This window comes from Tenrec ecaudatus, chromosome 5 (genome assembly GCF_050624435.1).
Source record: "Tenrec ecaudatus isolate mTenEca1 chromosome 5, mTenEca1.hap1, whole genome shotgun sequence".
NCBI classification, from domain to species: domain Eukaryota; kingdom Metazoa; phylum Chordata; class Mammalia; order Afrosoricida; family Tenrecidae; genus Tenrec; species Tenrec ecaudatus.
This window is the reverse complement of record NC_134534.1, coordinates 151,510,208-151,535,141: the sequence shown is the minus strand read 5'-3', so window position 1 is coordinate 151,535,141 and position 24,934 is coordinate 151,510,208. Positions and strand designations below refer to the sequence as shown.

General features: G+C 55.3%; 1 protein-coding gene across 1 annotated transcript; it reads left to right on the top strand.

Moving 5' to 3' along the window:
- The first annotated feature begins 1,536 nt into the window (after nucleotides 1–1,536).
- On the top strand, nucleotides 1,537–20,050 carry HDAC11 (histone deacetylase 11). Its single transcript, XM_075550093.1, has 10 exons — nucleotides 1,537–1,650; nucleotides 2,577–2,725; nucleotides 4,759–4,859; nucleotides 11,546–11,662; nucleotides 13,191–13,233; nucleotides 14,792–14,868; nucleotides 15,656–15,718; nucleotides 16,639–16,735; nucleotides 17,866–18,044; nucleotides 18,241–20,050. Coding segments are annotated over exons 1-10 (1,044 nt in total). The 5' UTR covers nucleotides 1,537–1,648; the 3' UTR covers nucleotides 18,457–20,050.
- The last annotated feature ends 4,884 nt before the right edge of the window (nucleotides 20,051–24,934 follow it).

Here is a 24,934-nt window from a genome sequence, read left to right as displayed (position 1 = left end):
TTCTAGGAGCAGGGGGTCTCCACTTCCTCCCATGGAGCTAGCAGCCCAATGCATAACCCACTATAACATACATGAAGTTTCCTTCAATCATATGACCTCTTCCCTCAGCGCTATCCTGAGGCAGGCGTCGCTTCATGTGTCAGGTGCAGAAACGAGGCCCAGAAGGTTAAAACAACTTACTAAAGGTTACTGTGCTGGCAGGGTGGCTGGGTCTGACTTTTAACCCCAGCTCTGACGCCTCAGTGGCCTCACCATAACATTGGGATGGAGCTCCTCACAGGAGCAGGTCTGAAAGGACAAATGCTGTTCGATATATTTCACTACAATGCACACACACAAATCTGGGCAGTTCTCCTTCACGGTTCCTCACCAGCATTGTCCCACCCAGTGGTGCTCCTGGCAGCCCTATGGTCAGTGTCTCTGGTTGGAGGGACAGCTGCGTAGACAGAGGGTCATTGTCTCCTCCTCTGGACTGTTCCTGGAAGGAAGCCCACACACGCTTAGCTGCAGCTCAGCCTTGTCTTGGCTTTCCCGTGTGGGCAGGAGGAGGAAACTGAGCTGAGGAAGACGGGCCGGGTAGGGGGTCCGCTCTGGCAGGGCTGCTGTGTGGCCTCAAATGGACCAGGTAGTACTAAGAGTACGGGTGCTCTTAGGTCAGAGGTGGCAGGGCCAGCGTAATCCCTCATTAGCTGTGAAGGCAGCTGAGGGGATCAAGGAGGCTGACCCGAGGGGCACAGTGCCCGCTGGCGAGGAAGCTCCAAATCAACCTGTCCCTGTCAGTCCTTTTGACGCGTCAGGACTCCACGCTCCACGGGGTTCCCAAGGCTGTACCCTTTTAGGGAGTCCTCTGGCCACATCTTTCTTCTGACTGATGGATTTGAATTTCCAACTGACTTTTTGGTGAGCAACTGAGCGCTTAACCACCGCACCCCTTCCGTGGCGGGGAAACCAAGTCTGCCATGTTTGTGAGTCAGGGTGGCGTCCCCAGCAGGGTGTTTTGGTTTTTGTTTTGTTTTTCCCCAGTTTCTACCCAGCTGGGGTTCAGGGTGCCGCAGTGGGTTCAGTGTCCGGCCGCTCACCCAAAGGTCAGGGGTTCAAACCAAACAAGGTCGAAGCTGCGTGCGATCAATAGGAATTCATAGGGCAGCAAGCCAGCGGACTAGGTTTTTCGCGGGCACGCAGGACTGCCAGAGGCGGGGGGGCGGTGAGGGGGGTGCGGAGTGGGGTGGGGGGGTGGCGGGGGAGGAGTTGAGGGAAATAAATGGCTCCTCCCCTGGGGCGGAGCGATGACGTCCGCTCCCACCCTCTGTGACGCACAGCGGTGAAAGCTCGACTTGGCCACGCCCACAAAGGGGCGTGATTTCCACGGCAGGCGGGGCTCCATGGGTATTGGCTGGCACTGGGCTAACCTCGCGCCTGACTGGCCTGGGGGCGTGGCCTGATTCGGGCAGCGAGTTGAGCGCGGGATTCCATCCCTCTGTGACGCACGGACGGACGCTGGTGGGGCGGAGCCGAGTCTTGTCGGAGATCCGCCCCCACGGTGGTGGCGACCGGGCGGGGGCGTGTCCTGGGCGGGGCCCCGCCCCGCCAGCGCCCCGCCCCGCCTGATCGCTGAGCGCTGCCACCGCAGGGAGGCCCTGGCCTGGGGATGTGAGTGCGGTGGGCGTAGGGCTGCGGGTGGGACATCGGACCTAGCCCTAGGGGTTCCCAGGGGTCCCCGTGGACAGGGCCTTGAGTGCGCAGGTAGCCGGGCAGGCCCACCAGGTGCGGGCTCAGGTGAGGGGACGCGCTGGCAGGTTCTGCGCGCTCAGCTATCCAGAGCCCCTTCTCTGGCGGAGGGCAGCAACCCTATCCTATCGCGCAGTCTGGACCCAGCAGGCGCTAGCGACAGGCCTGGGTCTGAAGGCTGTCCTGCCCTGGGCCCGAGCTGTACCGAGGCACCTGCAGCGGTGGGGTTCTGGGGCCCGAGGTGGCAGCTACTGGGGTGACCGCAGGGTAGCTTCCCAGCGGGCGGCGGGCCTGAGGTGACTCACCCCCCTCTACACCTCGGAGCTGGGGGTGGGGCCCTAGCCTCTGTGAGCTGTGATTTGCTGTTTGTGGGAGGCGCTCACAGTGCGCTTTCTGTGCCCACTCTGGTGATCCATTCTGTCCAAGTCCCCACAGCCCACCTTTCACCATTTAGGAAATGGAGGCTAAGAACCCGGGGCCACACAGTTACTGGGGGCTGTGGTTATAATGTAGAAAGCCATGACGAGACCTTCGAGCACCCACTGCCCCCACACCCTCTTGCTGCGTGACCTTGGGTAGGTACCTCTGGCCCTCCCTGATCCCGAGGGGTCACGCTGCCTGCCTCCCAGGCAGCTGTGAAGATGCGGTTAGATGTTGGAGAAGACAGTGTGCACACAGTAAAGGTGTTCTCACTGCTGCCGATGTCGCTGCTCCTCTGGTTAAGTGGCCCCTTTCTGGCCCCAGGGAGTGATGTTGGTGCTATGTGGTCAGCTAACATGGGGTTATGGGGAGGGGTGGCCCTGAAGGTTGCTCTCCACACTGAGGCCGCCCCTCTGTGCATACTCAAGGGCACACGCAACCCAGCTGTACCAGCCGGTGCCGGAGACACGCTGGCCCATTGTGTACTCGCCGCGATATAATATCACCTTCATGGGCCTGGAGAAGCTGCACCCCTTCGATGCGGGAAAATGGGGCAAAGTGATCAATTTCCTCAAAGGTATGCAAGGTTCACTCTCACCCTACATCTACTCCCTCCACCCCACCTGTCCCCTATCCCTGTGGTTCCTACTGCCTTTTCCTTTAACACAAGCCTCGAGCCGTCCACTTCCCCACTTCTACCCATGCGGTCAGGGGTATCGTTTCCACCTAGCCCCTAGAAGTACCGCATGTGCCAGTCCCAAACCCACGCTGGCTCACCATGGCCATGGAGACCTAGGAGGAAGGGAACTGATGAGCGATGGATGCAGCAGAGCAAACGTCTGGAGAGGCCCAGCGTCTGTGCCACACAAGCTCTGAGAGCTCAGAGAGCCTTCGCTCCAATGCTTTGACTACAGGTGGGGGAGGGGGGCCCAGAAAGGTTAGGAAAGGTGCCCATAGTTCCTACCTGGCAGAGTGAGGTCTGGAACCCAGAACCCGAGGTTCCTGTCAGGGCCTTCCTCACCGAGTAGGGGGACGCTGTGGAGCATGTCCCTTCTAGCTGCAGTTTGTCATGTAGTGGTCTGATAGAGGTAGGGAAAGTCAGGCGTCACAGTGGACTGCTGTACAAATAGGCTCCTGGTCTTCCACATCCAGGCTTCTTACCTGGAGGGAAGGAGAGGAAAGGTTACATGGCATGGGATGAAATGTGGCGCTCTTGGTGATACCAAGGAGAAAGCCTCACGTTGGGACTAGCCTATCTTTCGCACTGTTAAGATCTGCCCGTCTATCTCCCTTTTCGACAAGTCTAGAGCAATCGGCTGTGCTTTGCAGAAAACAATCCAATTAGATCCTGTACAATAACAATAACAATGTTTGCTTCCAGGGTGTGTGTGTGCATTTCAGGTTCACTTCTATTTCTGGCAGGTGCTAGTGATTTTCCATAGGTAGTTGTGACCAGAAGAAAAACTGGGGGTGGAAAGAACACAGGGAGTGCGTTAACCAGGAGGCCTGAACTGCTCCCGCCGGCCGCCCCTTCTCAGACTCCTTCCTGTTTCATACAGGAGCTCAGCAGAAGGGCTCTCTCCCTGTGCTGACCACCCTGAGCTGCACCCTTTTCTCTTCTGAGGGTGAGGGTAGAGAAGAAGCAGGGACTAGTTGGTGAAAGACCTTGAAAGTCACCGAAGAAAGGAGTTGGTCCCTTGCCTGCGGCCATGGGGAGCCACTGCCTGATCCAGGAGGAGGAAGTGTGTGTGTGCCTGGAACTCCAGGTGGGAACTCCTGGAGCTATTGATTTCTCTGGATGATGCATTAAATAAAATAGATCCTCTGAAGCCTGACATTGTCACTTCAGTGTCCCTAGAGCACCGTGATCCGATCCTCCCTGTCCCCAGAGGCCCTTCCTCCTCTCAGCCCGAGTCTCTTCGCTTGCTCCACGGAGTGAACGTCGTCTGGTGTGTGCAAGGCTGATGAAATGATGTAGTGCTTTCTAAACACCAGTCTTCCAGAAACTGCTCTTGGGGCCTTGCCCTCTCTTCATCCCACGGGCTCCATTAGGTTGTTCATATTTTCATTGACTTCACCTCGCTTTTAAGCACTTAAACTTGTTTTCAAAGGAAACGCTTTGTGATTGATCTACACGGGAAACACGAGTTTCAGTTGTCATCAATAGGTCAAGATACCAGATAAATGGCATGAAAGCATAGCAGTGTGAATCCATGCAAGCCGGGTTTCTACTGCCTGCAGGCTGTGAAGTGATGATCTACCATTTCCATTCAGAAACAGCCAGTGCCTGGCAGGTGGTAGCAGAGGGCCGGCACCACAGGGAGTCCAGTCGGACTCCAAGACCCCCCAGATGTCATCAGAAGTTTGAGAGAGAGAGTTGCTAAGGAGCTTGACTCACCTGGAGGCTCAGCCTGCATCATTGCCTCCTGGGTCACCTGCCCCTGACAATGGCTTGGCCACACCTGGACTCACTCGTGGCTCAGAAACCTGGGGTCACTGGCTTGGGAGGTGGCTCTTCTCAGAATGCCCTGAGCCAGCATCCCCCTCCTCCTCCACGGACAAGGGCTCCAAGGGGCCAAGTGGGCAGCGGGTGCCGTTCTGTGGTTTCAGAAGAGAAGCTTCTGTCGGACGGCATGCTGGTGGAGGCGCGGGAGGCCTCAGAGGAGGATTTGCTGCTGGTGCATACGAGGCGCTACCTCAACGAGCTGAAGGTACCGGGGCAGGGCAGTGGGCCCTGGGGACTGCAGCCCGGAGCCCTTCCTGGACTGGGGGATGAGGTGGAGGGGGACGCAGAGATGCCCAGGCGTGGCCAGAGGAGGAGGGCCAGGCCTTCGTTCTGCAAAAGTCAAGTGTCAGGGGCTCTCATTCCCATTGCTGGAGGTGGGGTGGGGAGCTGCATGTGGTCTTTGCCCCCACGGTGAGGAGGGGAGAGAGTTATGAAAAGGCAGACAGCCGGCCTGGGGTTAGGCCAGGCCGGGTGGTAGTGAGCTCCCCGTTGCTGGCAGTGTAAAAGCAGGATGTCCCTTTGGTGGAGATCCAACCTTCCCAGGGACATTGCAGCTACGGCCATCGTGTCCACTCTGCCTCCTAGCAGCCCTCTCCACGGTTTCCGAGACACTAATGCCTCCCAGAAGCAGGCGGTCTCATTTGGTCCAGAGGGGTTACTGAGGGGTTTGAACCGCTGGCCTTTCGGTTAGCAGTCGGTGTTTCTCCGACAGCACCACACAGGGAAATTAGTGGCTTCAGCGTTGGTGGTCTGTGGACGAGCCTTAACGACACGTGGGTGGAGGGAACCCAGGCCTTTGACCCACACGTGGTGACCTTATGCGGCTCTGATGGAAAGGCCCCAGCGCAAGGCTTTAGTAAGGGCGGTGAATTTCCTCGTGGGGAAGGAGGCAGCCGGGCGGAGTTAGGGTGCAGGCTCTTGGGATGCTTTCCTCCCCCTGTCGGCCCCTGAGGAGGGAGGTCCTGGTCTCTTTTGAACTTTGTGTTCCCTGGCGATCTTCTTGTGACTAGGCAGTTTTCTCTCTACTGTGCCCACTCAGTTGCTTGTTTAATCTCTTTTAGAATCTCCAGAGAGATGGACTTAAGGCCCACAGTGAGCATTCTACCCAATTAGTATAACAAAGCCATCCCAATTAGTATAACAAAGGCACCCCACTCCTGAATGGCCTTAGAGCCAAGGGCAAAGAGGTTAGGATTTAGGGGACCCCAGGCCTTGCCTGGCACCATCTCACCAGGATGGTTTCACTCGGGCCTATGTTTATGTTGGGCTGCAGTTGGAGATTCTATTTCCAGTACTTCTGCTGAGAACGGCTCGTCAAAAATGACTGGGGCCCAAATGTAGTCTTAGGTATGAGCAAGTGGGTGGGCCTCTGGTGTTCAGAAGAGAAGCCAGAAATCCCCCCCCCCCTTTTTTTCAGTGCACTTCTTCAAGTGGCCCTGCATTTTACGATCTAAAGATCCCACTTGCAGACTGGATAGGGCCTCCAGGCTGACTGCTGTGCCCTCTTTCTAGAGGACCCCGAAAGCCCCTGCTGGGTTGGGGTTCTGAGGGCTTCAGTCGGTCCTCCCTGTAGGAGTAAGTGAGGGTGGGGTGGGGGTGGGGGAGCCAACAGTGCCAGGGCTAGTGCGAGACCTGGTTGGGGGAGGGGGGGGTCAGCCCCAGATCCCATAGATGGGTGCCCAGACCCCCAAGCCCAGCCTACATGGAGGGGCCATGCTGCTGCTGGGGGTGGTAGGAACAATTTTCTTCAGCTTGGAGCTCTAGCAGAGGCTCCAGTTCTTTGTGCTGAGAAACCTGGTCCAGAGAGCGGCTGCTCTTGTTCCAGACTACCCAGAAAACGGCAGTGAGCTTGCTTGGAGAGCCTGTCTTCCGTCTGGGACCCCCAACCCCGAGCCACGGTTGCTATCCACTTCCTCCTGCCACCTGCCCAGTTCTAGATGGGCTGTGACATTGAAGAGCCTGACACCTGACTTCTGGGAGAGAGAGGCGTGTGAGGTATTGGCAGGCAGCCCAGAGCTTGGCTGCCCTGGTTTTCTGGGGCCCGGGCATGCCTGGTCAGGTCCATGGCCCAGGGGCTGGACCAGATCAGCATCCAGAAGGGGAGGTGAGAACAGAGACAGAAGGACCTTGTGTGGGTTGGGCAGGGAGACACATGCTTGTCCCTTGCAAAGCAGGCCCAGCGTAGCCAGAGCCTCTGGTTTTCAGAGAAGCCAGAAACCCCTGTTCTCCAATGGCATTTCCTGATCTCTTGGTGTGACAAGGCATAGAAGGGCCTGTGGTTTGAGTGGACGGAGAGAGGGTCAAGTAGGAGCTGAGATCAAGGTGCAGGAGGAGACTTCCGAGGTGCCAGGTGGCAGGAAGCCGGGGTTGAGCTGCACATTGGACCTGGAAGCTCCTTGGCAGCCAGGGCACAAGAAGCCTGGTGATTTCCACAGCCCCTCCTGAAGTGAACCCGCCCCAGTCATTCTCCACCTCCAGACCGAGGGTCAACTGCGCTGGGGACAAGGAGGATACAATGCCAGACTCCCTGCTCTCCCACCAGCTTGCGTCTTCACAGTGGGGGATGGAAAATAAAGCTGGGAAAATAAACGCCCCAGCGTACTGCAGAGAGCCTCCCAACTGGCAAGACGAGGAAGCGCCCAAAGACCTGGGTAGACAGGGGAGGCCTCGTGGAAAAGGTGGCGTGGGGGCTGCGATGGAAGAATGAGGAGTAAGTGGCCTGGACCAGTGTCAGAGGGCGGGAAGAGCCTTCTGCAGGGATGCTGAGGCGCTGCTGGAGAGCAAGGACCTGAGGAGGTACAGATGAGGCCAGGCAGGCAGCACCGCGGGCTCAAGTAACCTGGGAGGCTAGGGGACGTCATGGGGATTATCCTAGGTCTTCTGCTGCTCTGGTGAGGACCATGCCTATTTCAGACATGTTCTGGCATCTGGGAGCTACAGATCAGGAGCCAGCCCTTCTCACCCTCCCTCCCCCGGTCAGGCAGTGTTTCCTTTGTTTTCCCTGCTGTGAGCACCCAGAGGGATTCCTTGGCCTGTCTGGCTCTGTGTATTCTACGAAACTCACAGCTTCCCCCGTCTTGCTTCACTGTACCCAGACCACCCTGTTTCTGGGCCCCGCAGGCGGGCCTGTAGCTGCTGTGGGCCCATGGTGTTGAAAAAAAAAACGGTGGGGAGGGCAAAGGAGAAGCAGAAGTCTGTTCAGAGCAAGGTGATGTCAACTCAAGGAATTGTGTTTAGGGGCGCCTACTATGTGCAAGGCCTCACCTAGGCCACACAGAGAATGGACATTGGGGTGGGTCCACCGAGAGTGGCCGTCAGCTCCAGGCTCTTAGCTCCTGCTGATCTGGTGGCCATTTGCCATGGGGTCTGGCCTAGTGCAGAGGCCACGTGCAGACCTTGTGTTTGTGCACCTTGTGCTAGTCTTGCTTGAATCACACTCGTCTGTTTTACTGGGAGGTAGCGCTCTGGAGGCGCTGTCCCGTAAGCATTGGGCTGCTAACCGGCAGGTTGGCGGTTCAAACGCACCAGCCGCTCTGTGGGGAGAAAGGTGAGGCCGCCTGTAAAGATTCACAGGCTCAGATACGATTTGGCATTGGCTCGATGGTGGTAGGTTTGTTTTGGGGGTGTAAGGTATACTCTGGTGGTAGGGAAAGTACCAGAGAAACTACGTTCATTTCTCTGTGGAGTTGGCATTTAGGTGTGTGTTGGGGGGGGGGGGGCGGCGCAAGGGGAGAGGGGCAGCAAACACACCCACGTCCATGCTACCAGGTGTTAGAAGTTGCCAAGTGCTATGGGGACCAGAAGAAGGGCAGGAAAGGGGCCGGCACCCTATACCAACCAGACCAGTGGCCATGGGGTCGGTCTGACTCCAGAGGACCCTGTGTCTACCAGAATAGAATGCTGCTGCGTTGGATTTCTCCTCACTGGTTGTTCAAAAGTAGGGTCCGAGGCGCCTCTTTCTTCTGTGGTGCTTTTGGGTGGAGATGAACTGCTAACCTGTGTGTTTGCAGCTGTGTACTGAATGGTGTGTACCCCCTAGGGACTCAGAGAGGGCCCCGGCGGGGGTGTTTGACTTCAGATCTGGAGATCTGGCCTCTCTGACAGGTCCCCATGTGGGGACTTGGGAGGTGGAGCCCCTGTGAAAGAGGGGTGTCCACCCTGGTTGCTAGTGAGTGGCTGAGCCTGGGCTAAGGCGGTTTGGCTCTGAGCAGGACCCTCAGTCCATCCCCTCCCACCCCACCCAGCCTTATCCTTTGGTGCCCTGGTCTTGGGTAAAGTGGTTGAGGGCCTTCCCCCTTGGGGTTCTGGGTAGCCCCACCCTAGTCAGCTGCCCTAGAAGATAAAGTGTCTGCCTGACCACTGTGAATTCTGTTTTCATTGCTCCCCCACCTTGGGTCAGTAAAGAAATTTCCAAATGCCACCTTCCTCCTCTCGGAACCTGGCTGCTCACCCAAGCTCTGCTCTGTGATCCCAGTTACCTCCTCTGTCTGCAAAGCCCTGCCCACTGTCCAGGCGCTAACCACCAGCGATCTGTACTAGAGCAGTGCTGTCCCTGGAACTGCCTACAGTATAGCCATGTCCTGTGCCTGCTCAGTCCCTTTGGGTAACCACTGGCCATGTGTAGCTATCAAATGCCGGGCATATAAATTTTAATTACAACTCTTTTTTTCGTGGAATAAGCGCTATATTTTACTTGTCCTCATTTCCCCAACTGTGGTTTAAAAAAAAATCTTTTCTTGTGAATTGGGTGTGTGTTTACCTATGAGATCATCCTGGTTGCATTCGACCTCCCCAAACCTTTCCGCCCTCCCCACGGCTTGCCCTGTTCTCCTCCCCACTTTCTTCCCCAATCTCTCTCTTGTGGGGTGCTGTCTTCCCTGTCACCCAAGTTAACACCTACTTTCCCTTGAGTCTATTGCTTTCCTTCCACATTGCCTTCCCTCCCCCTGTCCCTCGTGAAGTCACTGATAATCGGGAAAATTTTAAGAGACAATTTTCATACTATAAGAACTGTTTGAAGTTTTAATTCATCCCCAAACCATGAGCCAAACTGACTGCCCTGGAGTCAATACCGACTTAGATGACCCTGTAGGATAAGGTGGAACTGGCCCGTGGGTTTCAGAGACCGCCATTCTTTACTAGAAGAGAAAGTCCCATCTTTCTCCTGAGGTGGGTTTGAACTGCTGACCTTGGGGATCACAGTGCAACGCATAACCTCTTCGACACCAGGGCTCCCTAATTCGTTCATAATTACATATCATTAGCCATATGGGTGGTGGCTGGTTGACAGCTCAGATCGTGAGCACCAGTAGGCCTGTCCCGGGTGCCCAGAAATAGCCACTTGAAGATCCCAGTCCTTTGGCTCTTGTGTCTCCCCACCCCAGGCTCTCCGCTTTCTCCCTCTGGCTGGATTCCATGTGTGCTCCAGGGACTTCATGCCAGGAACCCAGGCCATAACAAATCCACTCTAGCTTAGAGTGGCTGTGTATCTCCCCAGGACTCGAGCTTTACAGACTCAAACCAGCCCTACCCACGCAGTCGATTCTGACTGTGACGGTGGCCAACTGCCCCTCTGGGTTCCCGAGACGTAAACCTTTACGCCAGGAGCAGATAGCCCCGTCTTTCCCTTCTGATTGGCTGGTGGTTTAAACCAATGACCTTGCAGTTAGCAGCTCACAGGTGATATAAAAAGCCCAGCGCGGGGCCATGAAGTAGTGGTGAAGTTTGGCAGATGCTCAGGGAAGCAAAGGGGGAGCTCTTCATCACAGCGCCTCGGGGCCTTCAGCGTGATGACGTGCCTGCCTGGTGAATCCCCAGCACGTGGCACAAAGCAGGCGGGATTGGGGAGAGGCTGGCTGCCGTGGAACACGCTTAGGGAAATACCCTGTGTGTATTTGTTGGACCTCTCAGGACACAGGCACGGGGACTTGCTGCTCTCTGGCTCTGCAGCCCCATCTGGCTTGCGGAGGAAGGGGAGAGACAAGTTCATGTGTCCCTTCAATGGCCCTTTGTTTGTTCCTTTATTCAGGGGTGGGGGTGGGGGATGGTTCCATCCCCACCACAAGGCGAGTGATTGTTGAGCGAAGAGGCCGGCCTGGTGACCTCAGGCAGAGCCCTGCCGTCACCTCTGTCCACCCCACCAACTCACTCTTCCCTTCACCCTGCACACAGGAGGGTGGGTCCCGCAGCTCTCGGTCCTTCCTGGTCCCTAACACGTCCTCTGTGTGATCGCACGTGGACAGCTGGGCAGGGCCAAGTGAGCCCCTCTCCTTTCAGACAAGACTGTGCCCTAGAGGGAACTGCATGGGGTCCTGAGCCTGCCCCTGCTTCATGGAGGGGCCTCCTGGCTGACCCAGCGCCTGGCCTTGCTAAGCCTGCCTCCTTCCCTCCACCCCCCGGGCTCCCGGCTTCTCTTCCGCATCGCTGTCCTTCCCTGTGGGTCGATGTGCTTTGGCTTGGCCCACATTCACACTCCGCTGGGATCAGTGATCCTCCATGGCTGAGTGGCCCCGTGGTGAAAGCAGGTGAGGACAGAGACCTGGCTGTCCATTCTTGGCCCTCCCTGGCCTTGGACATTCACTCCCTGGTCCAGTCTCAGTGTCCCCTTCCCCATCATTCTCCTGAAGAGCCATCTGGTAGGGCTCCTTGGCTGTGGTGCTGACCCATGCACCTCTCGGTTTGGCCACAAGAGGGAGGAGAAGGGCTTCGGAGCCGGGCTTCACTTTAGGAAATCCCCCCTGTGGGGAAACCACCCTGGTGGGGGGCTTCACCCTGGTGGGGAGGTGGCTCTCATTTCTTACGGTGGCGAGCTAGGACCCTGCCGGGACTCGGCCGTTCGCTCCGGGCTCTAGCGTGGACCCGAGAAGATCAGGGCTGTGTCATTCTCCACAGTGGTCCTTCGCCGTGGCAACCATCACAGAGATACCCCCTGTCATCTTCCTCCCCAACTTCCTCGTGCAAAGAAAGGTGCTGAGGCCGCTGAGGACCCAGACAGGAGGAACCATCATGGTAGGTCAGGGAGCTGGACCTGGGACCCCCATCCCCAGAGCCCCTCCCCAAGCTGGACTCTCTGCAGGAATGCCTGCCCCGCCCCCTCCTGAGAGTTGAGGCAATTCCTAAAGGTCCACAACCAGGACTCTTTCGTGCAAGAAACCTTTCTTGTTCTGGGACATTAGAATTCCTTGCCCCTTTGCCCCTGACCTTCTGTCGCAGTGCCTGGACTTGCTGGTGTGGGGGGATAGCGCCATCCCCAGAGAGCCTCTTCCAAAGTGGCGTGTCTACCGTAGCCAAATGCAGCACGGAAAACGGAGCCCTTAAGGAAACGATGGGTGATGGCCCCCAGCCCCATCGTGGTGGCGGCAATAAAGGACAATTAGGTTGCCTGTCCTAACCATTTGCTGCAGCAGGCTGCCAGCATGGTGGGAGGCCGGAACATTCCCGGCTTAAGTTTATGAGGAGTGAACCCTTCCCTGGATCAGTACTGACTGGTCCTGCTCACATTTTTCTGTTTGCTTCTCTTCCTCTATTAAAAAAAACCAAAACTGCCTACAATACACGCAACATACACCTTACTGCTTTGCCCATTTTTGAGGCGACACATCCTCGTGGCAGAGAACATGCACAATGGGTGTGATGAGCACTGCTATCTTTCCAGATCTGTTGGATCCTCTCCACAGACTCTAGCCAGTCAGCATTAGCCGGCCGTGCCCTTTCCTCGAATGTCCTATGGAGCTTTGGGATGTGTACTTTATTTGGTTAGGGGATGATTGCTGTCCACCCGAAACTATGATCCCCTATAGGAAATGATGATCTCCATAGGAAATTATTATTCCCCCATAGGAACCGATGATCCCCCACAGGAACCTATTATCCCCCATAGGAACTGATGATCCCTATAGGAGCTTATTAGCCCTATAGAAAATGATGATCCCCATAGGAAATTATTATTCCCCCATAGGAACCGATGATCCCCTACAGGAACCTATTATCCCCCATAGGAACTTATTATCCCTATAGGAAATGATGATCCCCCAGAGGAACCTATTATCACCCATAGGAGCCAATGATCCCCATAGGAACTTATTATCCCTATAGGAAACGATGATCTCCTATAGGAAACAATGACTCGCTATAGGAAATGAGTATCCCCTGCAGGGACTTATTATCCCTTATAGGAAACGATGATCTCCTATAGGGTTGCAATATCCAGGCTGCAACACGAAGCAGATTTGCTCTTTGGGGGCTGCGTTAAACCATGGCCCATGCGCGCACAATGACAAGGATTCCACAGTTTTCTCTGTTCCCTGGCAACATTTTGAAGAGAGTCCTGCCCTTGATATCGGTCCTGCCCTTGACCAGTCCACCTGGGCCTGCCTCTGGGACTCACGCAATCCTGGGGATGTGTGCTCAGGGGGGCCCTACCTCCTCCTCAGAGCCCTGGCAGCCAGAGGGGGGTTGGGCTGCATGGTGGGGAAAGAAGGACTGGGGTTGGGGGCAGGACTCTGGCACCTGGCATCACCTGTGCTTATCTCCAAAGGCAGGGAAGCTGGCCGTGGACCGAGGTTGGGCCATCAATGTGGGTGAGTGTGCAGCTGTTGGAGACAGTCTGGCTGTAGGGACCTGGGGGCAGGGAGGGACTAGTGGGGAGTGTGGGGGGAGTCCTGGACTCAAGCTCCTTATGGGACTCCTAGCAGGGACAGCCAGCCACTCCATCTGATGTAGAGTCCTTGCTTCAGCCTCCAGGGCTTGCCAACCCTCCTTTGCCCATGGCTGAAGCTAAGGGCCCGCCTCCTTCCCAGAGTCCATGTCTTCCTGGGCAGCTCTGAAGGGGACAGAACTTGCCTCTGTGAGGCTCCCTTGAAGGGCTGTCTGTTACCTTGTGGTAGACAGCCCTTGGGGACATGGCCACTTTGTGGCAAGTCAAGGATCAATGCCATCTCTTCCTTAGGGATCCCGAGAGCCCATGTGCACCCACCCAGAGCAGTGCCATGGGCAAGTCTGCTCATGGGTGGGCTGCACCAGCAGATGGTTTTCCCAAGGCCCATCGTTGTCCTCCATGGAGGGACAGCACTTTAAAGTTTGCACAGCCCTCTCCCCCTGGGCCTCCCCTAAGGGCCTGGCATGGATGTTATTGGGTCTGCTTCATGGACGAGGAAACATTAGGAGATACTTGGTGGCTTGCCCAGAGCCCCAACGGGGCCCCTGGGTCATTATCCCTAAAAGGGCAGGGCATGGGTCTTGGGCATGTTAGCATTGCCGGGACCCCGTGTTAGGCCTGGCATGGTGATGGTGCTGTGTCGCTACTGTCTACTGATGGCAGGGCTCCCGCCCAGGACTTGGCCTGGCTCTCCCTTCATTGGAAGGCATCGTAGCCTGTCCCAAACAGTTCAGGGCAGCGGTCCTGATCCAGCCTGGGTTTGAATGCTATTCTGCCATGAGTTAGCAGTGTGACCCTGGACAAGTAGCTAAACCTCTGTGCTGTAGTTTTCGCACCTGTAATATGGAGATGATAGTATTCTGATGACCTCAGTGCCCGGTTCACTCTCTGTGAACTTTTGCCTTATCGTTACCCAACAAGGCTCCTTGAGTGGTGAGAAAGACAAGCCCCTGAGGGGCCCGTTGCCCAGCGGCCCCCTCTGCATGTGGGGCTGATTGCAGAAGGTTTTGCAGCGCAGTCCCCTGGGCCTGCTGGGAAAGAGGAGCTGCAGGCTGGGATCTCAGGGAGAAGATTGGGGTAGGAGGGGTGATGGAGGGGCTGGAGGTAGACCATGATCTTCAGGCTCCTTCCCATCACCATGGACAGCCATGATCAGCCAAAGACCCTAACTCCTCTCCCACTGTCACTGCCATTGAATGACCCCAACCCCGAGTGCCTCTAGGACGGGTAGAATCTCCCCGTGGGTCTCTGAGACTGTAACTCTTCCATGAATAGGCATCCTCCTGTCAGAGCTGGTGCTCCCTCCCCCTGCATGGGGGAGTGCAACAGTGGCAGTGCCACAGAGAGCAAGGACTGGCTGGATGCATGAGCGCCCGTCCCCTGGGGTGTGAACGAGCACCGGAGGCTCAGCCAGAGGATGCTGGGAGGATGGGAGCCCTGGGGACTGGCCTTGACCAGCACTTTTGTCTGCTCCCCTGCAGGGGGTGGCTTCCACCACTGCTCCAGCGACCGGGGCGGGGGCTTCTGTGCCTATGCAGACATTACACTTGCTATCAAGGTGAGTCCTGAGCACTAGAACGCACTTCCAAGAGCCTTCTCTGGTCAGGCCCCTGGCATCATCCTTGCAACCCACGAAGGGAGCCAAACCTGAGGGCCAGGTTCAAATTCAACTCTGGGTTTGTCTGTGACAGAAGGTGAGACTTGCAGTCTTTGAAGGTGGCAGGGCCCTGGGGCAGGCAGGGGTGTATGGTGAACAAATGAAGCTGTGGGCGAAAGGAAGGAGGGGACGGGAAGAGGCAGGATGCTGGTGATGGTGGTGGCGGTCATCATTGCAGGGGCATGGTGGCATGTTCAGCCCCATGCTGGCCTCTGTTCTCTGTGAAGTAGAACTTGTAGCCCCCCTCATCTTGTAGAGGAAGACAGCAAGATGCAGTGAGGGGGCAGGCTGGCCCCAGCCTTCCATATCTATTAGGCCCCCAGCCTTGGGCTGGGCACAGGGCTGAGCTGAGGTGCCCCTGGCTCCCCTGGGAGCACAGATGAATCGGAGGCAGATGGCTGAGGAGACTAAGGCACAGGCGACCTTCCTGCAGAGAAAGGAGGCCAGGAAGTCTTCCTGAAGGAAGAGGCATAAGAGCGAGGCCTTGTGGAATGATACAGAGATGAGGGTGGGGGGTGGACCCTAAGCGGAGCCCCCTGCTCTTCAGCAGCTCCCACCCCTCCTCCAGGCAGCTCTCCCTGACTGCCCCCTGAGCTCCGCCCGGTGGTCTGTGCACCTGCCTGTGAGCCCCCTCTCCTGAGTCCCCCTGCTACCCGCATGCTCACATCTGCCCTCTGCTCCCGCACAGTTTCTGTTTGAACGGGTGGAGGGCATCTCCAAGGCCACCATCATCGATCTGGATGCCCATCAGGTGAGTGAGTGCCCGGTAGGCTGGGGCCCCCATCTCCAGCTGCCTCCACCTGTGCTGCACATCCTCACTAGAGGGTGCCCCCCTCCTCTGGGAACATCTCCCCCCATCCCTACCCCACCCCCGCCTCAGCTGGCCTCTGCTTTCCCTGCCAGCACCAGAAGGGTCATCTTTGCCTCAGTCAGGGGGCCAGGCCCTGCTCATTGCCCTGCTCCGCCTGGGGCCTTCCTTTCCCTCATCCCAACTGCCTTCCATTCATGACCCTCCCACCCCCACCCCTGCTTTCCTTGCCCCACCACAGGCCAGGCTAATGGCTCTTCCTAAAACCCAGTCTGGCAGCAAGGTGCCCATGCTTCATACCTTCTGCCATGGCTCCCCACTGCTTCCTTCTCAAAGCTAGGGAGCCTGGCACCACCTTCCAGGCCCCTGAAGCCTCTGTGTAAGTGCTCACTGCCTAGGTGGATGGTCCCAAAGCGTGGAGACCCCTCTTCCTTAGGACTCCCAACAGGCTTCTTCCCCTGGTCGGGGACAGGGTAGCGGATCCCACGGGTGCTGGAAGGTCACCCCACCTCCACTCCCACTGCCATTGCAGCCTTGTGCTGGCTGGGGTTCTGCCCTGAGCTCAGGGCACCCCGAGACCCTAGATCAAGTCAGGAGCTGCTGCGCCGGCACATGCGCCTCAGCCCCTGTACAGCCTCGGCCTTGACATCCATGACCCCAACCCAAAGCAAATGGGGCTCTGGGGTCTGCTGAAGGGGAGGTGAAGGTCGTGGGCCATGTACTGAATTCCAGCTCTGCCACGTAGCAGCCCTGAGAGTGCTGACCCTGGACGGGCTGTGTGGCCCCGGGCCCAGGAGGAGTTTCCTGGGGCAGGGGATAGGGAGGGTCCTTGGCCTGTAAGTGGCCCTGTGTTCTTCCTGCAGGGCAATGGGCACGAGCGGGATTTCCTGGGGGACAAGCGTGTGTACATCATGGATGTCTACAACCGCCACATCTACCCCGGGGACCGCTTCGCCAAGCGTGAGTTGCCCCATCCCTTGCTCTGACCAGTCCTCTCTCCGGGGTGTTTGCTATGCTCAGGGCTCTGCAGAAGTCCCCAGCACCCTGGCTAAGTTGAATGATTTCTATCGTTCTGGTGAGAAAACAGAGAGCTACGACAGTCAGCTCACGCATCTAAGATCACATCATCTGCTCTGAAACTCAACCAAGTTCAATTCTGACTCACGGCGACCCTATAGGCCAGGGTAGAATTGCCACCACCACCCCCAACACTCCCCATGCATTTCTGAGACAGGAGCGGTTTACAGGAGTAGAAAGCTGCATCTTACTCCCATGGGGCCTCTAGTTGGTGGCCTCACAACTTTCTTAAATACGCACAAAACTCCAAACCCAACCCACTCCCGTCGGGTCAAGTCTGACTCACAGCAGCTCGAGAGAGGGTCTCTGAGGCTGTAGGTCTTCACGAAAGCTGACAGCCTCATCTTTCTGCTGAGGAGCAGCTGGTGGATTTGAACTGCAGCCCATGGCCCAACCCACAGTGCTATCAGCACTCCTGACAGCCCACAGGTCGCTGCTGGAGTCACCCCTCGTGGATCAGGGTTGCTCCTAGGTGGTCGTCTGACCGGAAGGTCAGGAAGGACACAGAGGAAATCGGGGAGTGGCGGGGGAGAAGCATAACTGGAAGGCAGGAATACGTTCCAACACAACAGCTGTGAACATGGGTTAAACGCATCCATCAAAGACAGAGTCTCCTCTCAGAGAGGAGGTGGAAAACAGGGGCGCCTACCCGGGCCCCAGACTGGGGACACACATGCCCAAGGTGTTAGCAAGGGCAGGTCAGCCACTGAGGGGACCAGTTTCCGAGCTGAGCCTTGAAGTGCTGATACGGGGCTTGAGGGCGTACATGTCTGGCTGTGAGTCCCCGGAGCCCAGAGCAAGAGCATGTACTCTCGCCCCTCTCCCCGCCTTTGCACCCTCATTTTTGGCCATTGCTGTCGGTTAATTTTGGGCAGAGTAAGAAGTGGAGCTGCACCATTGTCTCTGGAGTTGGGCTTGGTTTTCAGGTCTGGCTGGCGTGCCGACGGCCCCTGTCCGGGACCCTGTGTAGTCTTCCTTCTCTACCAACTGGGGCTGCCCTGTGTCTGTCTCAGAGGCCATCCGGCGGAAGGTGGAGCTGGAGTGGGGCACCGAGGATGAGGAATACCTGCAAAAGGTGGAGAGGAACGTCCAGAAAGCCCTCCAGGAGCACGCGGCTGACGTGGTCGTGTATAACGCAGGCACCGATGTCCTGGAGGGAGACCGCCTCGGGGGACTATCCATTAGCCCAGAGGTAGGTCCTGAGCCAGATGTGGGGAGGGTCTTCTCCGGGACTCAGCTGCAGCAGGGAAAGTGGGCGGGGGCGTTGGTGCTTCTCCTGATGCCAGGGAAACACTGAACAGCAGCAGTAGCAGCAGCGGTAATTTGCTGGGTCAGGGTTAGAACTGCAGCAAGACTTCCTGATTCCCGTCCTCCCCTCCCACCACCAGGGCATCGTGAAACGAGATGAGCTGGTGTTCCGCATGGTTCGCGGCCACCAGGTGCCCATCCTCATGGTGACGTCGGGTGGGTACCAGAAGCACACGGCCCGCATCATCGCTGACTCCATCCTCAATCTGCATGGTTTGGGGCTCATTGGGCACGAGTCCCCCAGCATCTCCACCCAGAGCTCGGACACACCTCTGCTGCCCCTGGAAGTACCCTGATCTCTGCTGTCCTGGTGGTCTCCCTGCCTGCTTTGAGCCCAGCCCACCTGCCCACCTAGTGCTTTCTGTTTCCTGGCCCGAGGGGTAGCGCAGGGCAGCTGTTGTGTAGTCTCCTCAGAGCCTGGATGGGCAGGGGCCTGCGATGGCCGGGCCAGCAGCTCCTCCACTCTCCCTATAGCAGCTGGAAGGGTCTCCAGGTCCCTCTGTGGACAGAGCCTGAGTCCCAAGGGAGGACCCCTGCCTGGGTGCCAGGGAGGGGAGCGTGGAGTCATCTGAGAGAGGAAAGAGGAGGCAGACAAGGATGGGCCAGGCCCTGGGAAGCAGCAGGGAGCCCTCGGGGTGAAGTATGCTGGTTCTCCAGAGAGGCAGACACAGATCAGAGAGAAGGGACTTCTATGCCAGCAGTGTTCGGCTTCGACTCCTGCCCTTTAATGCATGAGGTTTGCGTCTTTGTTCCCAGCCTTAGCCAGGGTGCAAGGAGCAGAGGCATCCAGAGAGGGGTCCTGGGAGCAGGGCATTGAGCCAGGCTCAGTGGGGGAGGCCGATTCTCACATCACTTGGATTCAAGGGCTGTAGGGAATGGGGTGCCGGTGACTTCCTCTATCTGGGACTCCCCTCAATAAACCAAGGGTCAGACCTGTTCTCTGAGAACCCCTCCATGTGATTGAGGGATTGGGGAGGCCTGGGAGGCCCTAACCCCTGCTTCCGCAGTGGCTTCATCTGTTCAGGGTGATTGCAGGTGTAAGAGGGAGGGGTCTTAGGGTAGGGAGGGGCCTGAGCACAGGAGCATTGAGAGGGCTACTGGCCCAGGTGGGCAGGAGGCAGAGGAATACAGGAGTCATGGGAGGGCAAGACCTGGCAGGTGGGGGTTAAGGATGAGAGCAGGGGCTATACTGAATGCCCTAGGAGCTGAGGCCCCCATGGAGGAGGCCAGGCTAGGGATCTTGGGGGAAGAGCAAAGACTCTCTACCGTGGATAGGACCCCAGGCTGCGGTGAGAGTAGGTGGCTGAGTTGGGTCCTGGTTGGGCTGTGGCCTCCATGGCCTCTCCAGTGCCCAGGGTCCCAGGTGGGCCTTGATCTCTGGCCCTGGAAAAGCCCTAGACCTTGGCCTTATCTGCAGCTCCAATCTGAAAGGGACATTCAGGAGCTCCTAGAAGCCAGGCAGGGAAACACCAGTCCCCTCCACTGCCTGGGTGTCTCCTAAGCCAGTGACTGTGGCCCTGACCCATCATGGGAGGGAGAGAGTCCTGAGTGAGGCCCACCCACAAGACTTGAGCTTCTGGTTATCTGCGGTGCTCCTGCACTATCTGTTACCCTCTCTGCCCGAGGCTGGCCCAAAAGTTCTGAGATCACTCGCTGACTCAACTGTGCGGCGGCCTGAGCCGACCCTAAGGACCATGCATTTGGATACCTCGTCCCAGCCGGTCATCCATCTCCACTTGACTCTTGGCACCTGGCATCTGTGCCTTTGCCACCACAGGCCTGCCTGTGGCACCAGGGCAAGCGGTGTCTGTGGTCGGGAGCTGCCGAGTATCTGTTCAGAAAGAAGGCTGAAGGCTGTCATGTGGATCCAGCCTCGTTATCAAAATAAAGACCGGAAGTCACGGCGAATACGCCCTGGGATTCTAGTTGATCCTCACAGGCCTGGGAGATCCTAAAAAGGGTTCCTATGATACAGATGAGGAAACCAGGGCTAGAGGGGGCACACATCTAGGGAGTGGTAAAGCCAGTTTGGGAGCTAACTGTGTGTGTGTGTATGTGTTTTCTCAATGCCAACTGCCTCTGATTTGGTGGGGCATAGTGGTGGGTTGAGGGGAAGGGTTCCTGGGGACTATGGATCCCTGGGAATGGGATCTGGGGGAAGTGTGGGAGGTGGTGGGCTAACAGCTGGGCTGTGGGAGGGCCTGTGTGGGGCTGCGGCTGCGACTGGCCTGGGGCTGAAGGTTTAGGCAGGTGTGGGGCAGAGCTTTGTCATCAGCTTGGCAGGAGGATGAGCCACCCCAGGTCTGAGTAGCACTGTGTGTTAGGGAGCAGGCCGATCAATCCCTTGAGGGTCACACCCCGTGCTAGGCAGGGGCCTAGGACAGGCCCCTGGTAGGTGGGAGGAGCATAAAAGTGACATGGGATCAGTACCTGTCAGGTCAGCAGTTCAAAACCACCAGCTTCTCGGTAAGAGAAAGATGGGGCTTTCTATACCCTCAAAGAGTTACCATCTTGGACACCCAAAGGGGCAGTTCCACCTTGTCCTGCAGGGTCGAGAGAAGTTCGAATTGACCCGACGGCAGTGAGTTTGGGTTTGGTTTACATGCTCCGGTCATCTGTGCTCTTGCTAGGAATCGCCTCCTGCACTCACCTACCGGCTCTCCACAGTACGAAGTGTTTTGATCCCTAAGGTGCAGACACAGAGACTGAGGCTTGAACGGACTCGGTTACTTGTTTGTAGTCCACAGCTAGCGCATGGAGTGAGGACTCCAAGGGAAACCAGGGGCTCCAGAATCTTGGGTCTGTAAGGTGGGAGCTGAGCTTCTTGAGGCTGTTCCTGGGATGCCGTCTTCAGTCCGTGGAGAGTGCGGGGTGCCGGGCATGCTTTGTTTTTGCTTGGTGAGGGTCAGCGATGGTGTTGGCGATGGGGATGATGTTCTCTCTGGAGGTCAGGAGAGGACTTGAGCTGAGCTGAGGTGGCATATTCAGGATCTGATCTTCAGATCTGTCCATCGCATGCAATCATGCCCCGATGTTTCAAAGTGAAAGGGGCACACCCCGGCTCCAGGGAGAGGCTGAAGGGTCAGCCCAGCAGCCCTGGCAGATTCCTGGGCCCTTCCGATGGGGGTGGGGTATGTAAAGGGCTGCCAGGCTCCGGGAGAACTGGAGAGCTTGGGATAGGCCCACCAAGTAGGAGCCATGTGGGCACCCTCTGCTGGTTCCGGTCAGTGCTGGTTGGCAAATGTGCAGTTTCTGTGCAGAAGGAGCCTGGTCAGTGCCCAATGAACTCTGGAGCAGTCACTGGCTTGGGAGGCAGAGCGCCTGAATGCTGGGGATGAGAAGGCTGGGCTGTGGGGCTTTGGTAGGGGCTCAGCTCTCTTGCTGGGTCTCATATTGAGCTTGTAGGGCTGCATTAGGTGGCAGACCAAGCTGGTGCTGGGTGGATGTAGCACCCTGCCCTCCTCCTCCTCTATATTTGTGGAAGAGCAGCATGCCTGGCTGGGGCCCTGCAGGGAGCTGGGGGCCTACAGCTCCTCAGCTGAGCCATAGCTGAGGGGCCCTCAGGCAGGAAACACAGCCTGTCACTGGCTCCTCTCTAGGGGACCATGCTTGAATGTGGATCAGCAGGAACCAGGGGGAGGGGGATGAGTGCAGAGCCAGGAATGAATCCACCAACCACCACCCTCAGGCATAAACAAAGTAAGAGGCAGGCACAATTAATCCCCAGCTGAGCAAGACTCCCCGGGCAGATCAGATGGAAGACTTAGGAGGCCTTCCTGGATCCTTAGCCAAATGTTTGGGGGGACAGGGGGTGGGGGGGGAGAGTTGTTAAGCCTGCCCTGGAGTGAAATTATTCAGCTTGGCTGACACTCACTGGTGCTCTCTGTCCCAGGCCCAAGACTAACACCCTCATCCCCTGGGGTTCTCAACCCTGAAGTGCCTGACCACCACGGTTGTCAGGGGGGCCTAAGGGTGCGGTGGTTTGCACATGGACTTCATTTACACACTCCCCGCTAGCTGGGAGAGCTAGCTTCTCTGTGCTTAGTGTCTGTATCTGTTACATGAGCACATCACACACACACACACACACACACACACACACACACGGGGAATTTTGTGAGTTCCTGGAAAAGTAGTATTGAAGCTCCGTGTGTGTGTGTTAAATTTATATAAGGGGCTTCAAAAATTCATGGAAAATTTCATTATCTTTTAATTCAATTTTTCCATTTTGAAGTTCCCTCATATATACAAAAGTAATACTTATATATACATATACCATATATACTTGAATATAAGCGACCGAGTATAAGCCGAGGTACCTAATTATTACCTGGGAAACCAGAAAAACTAACTCGATATAAGCCTAGGGTGGAAAATGCAGAAGCTATTGGTAAGTTTCAATAATCAAAACAAATGAAAATAAAATGACTAAAACAGGCCCTCTGGTAGTGCAGTGGGTTAAGCGCTGGGCTGCTAACCAAAAGGTCAGCAGTTTGAGACAACCGGCCGCTCTGCGGGAGGAAGATGAGACGTGCTGCTCCTGTAAAATTACTAAACATTGAGACATCAGTTGGGAAATGTATTTAAATATTTATTTTAAATAAAAAACATAAATAAAAGGACAACAAGTCATTTAACATTAGTAAACCAGCACAGTAATTGGAAAATAGGTTCAACAAAAACAATAAGTTATCAACAATAATACCTTAAGAGTACTATTCCCTGAGCTCAATCAGCAACCAAGCTAAAATGTAAAGAGTTAAAATCCTTCAAAACTGGATTCCTCATCATCATCCGTATCCCAATGCAGAGCTTCAGCTGGTGTGAGGTCATCAAAGACGCTGTCCTCACTGAGATCGCCGTCATCACCATCACTGCTGTCATTTTCATACAAAGCGCAGTCTTCACTGCCATCCATAGCATTACTAATACTACGTTTCTGGAAGGCACGTGGCACCATGTCTTCTGGAATGTCTTCCCATGCATCTCGAACCCACTTTGCTGTTAACTCTATGTCAGGCTTCATGAGATTTCCTCCTTTTGTTAGTCAGGCTTGACCAGATGACATCCATTCATGCCACATCCTTCACACACGCTCTTTAAAAGGCTTATTCAAAGATACATCCAGAGGCTGCAGTACAGATGTAAGCCCACCTGGAATAACGGCTAAAGTAACTTTACTAGATTTTGCCAATTTTTTTTTAATATCATCTGATAGGTGGGCTCTGAATATATCCCAAACAAGTAACGATGGCTTTTTCTTTAAGGCTGCTCTTGGTCGTCGGTTCCAAATTTCTTCCAGCCACTTTTTTGTTCCGTCTTCAGCCATCTAGCCTTTAACATGTGTATGCACAGTAATTCTTGGTGGAAAATTGATCTTTTTAGGCAAGGTCTTTTAAAAATAATGACAGGACGCAGCTTAGTTCCATTAGCCAAACATGATAGAACAACTGTAAAGTGTTGGGTTTTTTTTCCATTTCCTGTGGTTTTGAGAAAAATGTTTTTTTCTCCTAAACTTGCCACAGTTCAAAAGATCAAAAGTCATAGCAGTTTCGTCCATATTCCTAATATCTGCCAGGTCATAATTATAAATCCTTCTTTGTTTTATAATAAATGACTGGAATGACATAATTTTTTCTTCAAGGTTTTGTGGCAATTTCTGGGGAATCTTTGTTTTTTGTCTCAAACATAATATGCCAAAACCATCCTGCTAACACAGCAATTTTTTCAATGCCCGGTGCTTTATATTTGTCATCCTTAGCCATTTGTGGAGCACGTATGTGGATTCCCATGTGTGTTATGCAGTAACCATTTTGACGACACTCCATAATCCATTTATGCAATTCACTCTCTAGAGCCCCATAAAAAGACATTAAACCACGACGAGCTTTTTTAGCTTTTGGAATCTGTTCCAAATCAGCCTTCATTTTCTGCCACTCCCTCACTTGCTTTCGTCAACACAGAATTCCCTACTTGCAATACTGTTATTGCTCTCTCCTGCTCTTGACACATCCTTCATTTTGAAACCAGCCTCATATGACCGGAGTTTTTGTTTTGGTTCAAGAGTATCCATTTCTAATAGGATAAAAAAACAAGACTTTGAAAAAGAACTTTCATGGTAATGCTCCCCCCCCCCCCCCCCCGCCCAACTACGTGTTAGCTGGGAGGAAGTGGGGAGTCCGTGTGTGGGGGGGATGCAGGATGTGAATTAACACAGAGACCAGAGGGGAGAGATGGAGCGCAGCTACAGACACATCCTTACCAGTGCAGGTGCTTCTGCGAATTGGAGCCGTCGACGTCATAGGACGGCTCTGATTGGTTAGATGTGAGTAAACAAACATTCAAAGCCCTGCAGTGTCAGCGGGGGCTTTGAACAGCAGAGAAACGACAATCACCTGCGAGATAGCGGGCGCTCGTCCCATTACCTGGGGGGGGGGCAGCGAGATGTTACACCTCGCTGGGGTACCACTGATCCGTGTATAAGCCGAACCCCAGTTTTTCAGCACATTTTTTTGTGCTGAAAAACTTGGCTTATACATGAGTATATACGGTAAGTACGTATATTTATAATATATATAAGTATACATACAAGTATATATATATTTGTTTGCATAAATATATACTTATTCATGTAACCATAAGTATATACATATACTTATGTATACAAAAGTACATACTTATATGTACTTGTGTATGTGTGTGTATATATACCTATAATAGGTATATATAAATATACATATGCTTATATAAAATATCTACTTATATGTGTATGTA